General features: G+C 45.1%; 1 protein-coding gene across 2 annotated transcripts in view; it reads right to left on the minus strand.

Annotated features, from left to right (window-relative positions):
* The window catches only part of TENM2 (teneurin transmembrane protein 2), a 945,756-nt gene that overhangs the window by 2,427 nt on the left and 941,619 nt on the right, over positions 1–1,710 (minus strand). For both annotated transcript variants that reach the window (XM_023514814.1, XM_023514817.1), the window contains one exon: positions 1–69. In XM_023514814.1, the coding sequence (XP_023370582.1) occupies positions 1–69 (69 nt within the window). The remainder of the gene's footprint in view (positions 70–1,710) is intronic.

Consider the following 1,710-nt stretch of genomic DNA (forward strand, 5'->3'; position numbering starts at 1 on the left):
TGGCTCTCGGGAAGCCTGGAATTATGTTGCTAAGCTGAAATCCAAACATCACGAGCCAGCTTTTCACATCTACAGTGGAAACAAAAATAAAGATTTCTGAAATCATAATGGATAGAAAGCAGTAGTGGATCTGGGGAGAGAGGACAGAATAAAATGGGCAGTTGGGTGTGGGGTCCAACAGGAGAGGGAGGCAAGAGCCTGTGAATGTCTCCTGGGTCCAGAGCCCCAGAACTTCTTTATGTGGATTCTAGGAAGAAGATGTCCTTCTAAACTTGGCCACTTGATAGCCACCAAGTGGTGATCCAGAAGGCCTGTTCTGGATCTACACCTAGTTTCAAATGCCCTGGCTGTGTGACCTTTGGCAAGTTCCTGCCCCTCTCTGAGCCTCAGGTTCCTCAGATTTGAATTGAGATAACTGTACCAGTCTCCTCGATTGTTGTGAGGATTAAAGGAGAAAATCCATGTAAAGGCTTTTCAGAGTGCCCGGAACATGGATCATTCAATAAATAGAGATTCCTACATTTGGCAAGAATTTAAGGAGCACCAGTTATAGATGAAGATAAAAAGGTGGACCAGAGCCGTGGCACACTGTGTGCCGTGAGAGGATCTTAGGTATGCTGTGAACCTTTAAAAAACAATAAATAAAATAATTTTGAAAAAAAATAAAAACAAAAAAAAGAAAATCCTTTTTCAACCCTTTTTTTTTCTTTGAGACCCTGTTGCCCTGGGTACAGTGCCATGGCATCATAGCTCACAGCAACCTCCAACTCCTGGATTCAAGCGATCCTCTTGCCTCAGTTTTTCTATCTTTAATAGAGATGGGGGGTCTCGCTTTTTGCTCAGGGTTGTCTCGAACTCATGCGCTCAAGAAATCCACCTGCCTTGGCCTCCCAGAGTGCTAGGATGACAAGCGTGAGCCACTGCACACCTGGCCTTTTCACTCTTCTTTTGATCCACATAATTTTAGTGTGCCACACAAGTTTAACTATAGGTTCAAACATGCCATGAGATAAAAAGGTTGAAAAGCCCTGGACTAGGGGGATAAATGATGATAATTTTTGCCATGCTGGACCTTCACACTGGGGGAACCGTGCCAAGGCTGGCTTACCAAGGACCCGTTTCTGCAGGCTTCTTACATTTTGGGGTAGGGGTGGTGGTCAAAGTCTTTGTTGGCACCAGCTAGAATGCTGTGGAGTCATAGCTCACAGCAGCCTCAAACTTGGGGGCTCATCCTCCTGCCTCAGACAATACTCCTGCCTCAGCCTCCTGAGTAGCTGGGACTACAGGCACCCACCACAATGTCTAGCTATTTTTCTTGTTTAGCAAGCCCCAGGCTGGGTTCAAATCTACCCGCCCCGGTGGATGTGGCTGGCACCCTAACCACTGAGCTATAGTCATTGAGCCATAGTTGTTCTATTATTTATTTATTTATTTATATAATGTTATATTTTTATTTTATTTTATTTTTTTGAGATAGAGTCTCACTGTATGAGCCCTTGTAGAGTATTGTGGCATCACTGCTCATAGCAACCTCAAACTCGTGGGCTTAAATGATTCTCTTGCCTCAGCCTCCCAAGTAGCTAGGACTACAGGTGCCTGCCACAATGCCTGGCTATTTTTTTGTTGTAGTTGTCATTGTTGTTTGGCAGGCCGGGGACAGGTTTAAACTCTCCAGCTCTGGTGTATCCCACCAGCTCTGATGTACATGGC

Source organism: Otolemur garnettii, unplaced genomic scaffold, assembly GCF_000181295.1.
Source record: "Otolemur garnettii isolate 467f Iridium unplaced genomic scaffold, OtoGar3 scaffold00003, whole genome shotgun sequence".
In the NCBI taxonomy this organism is placed as follows: domain Eukaryota; kingdom Metazoa; phylum Chordata; class Mammalia; order Primates; family Galagidae; genus Otolemur; species Otolemur garnettii.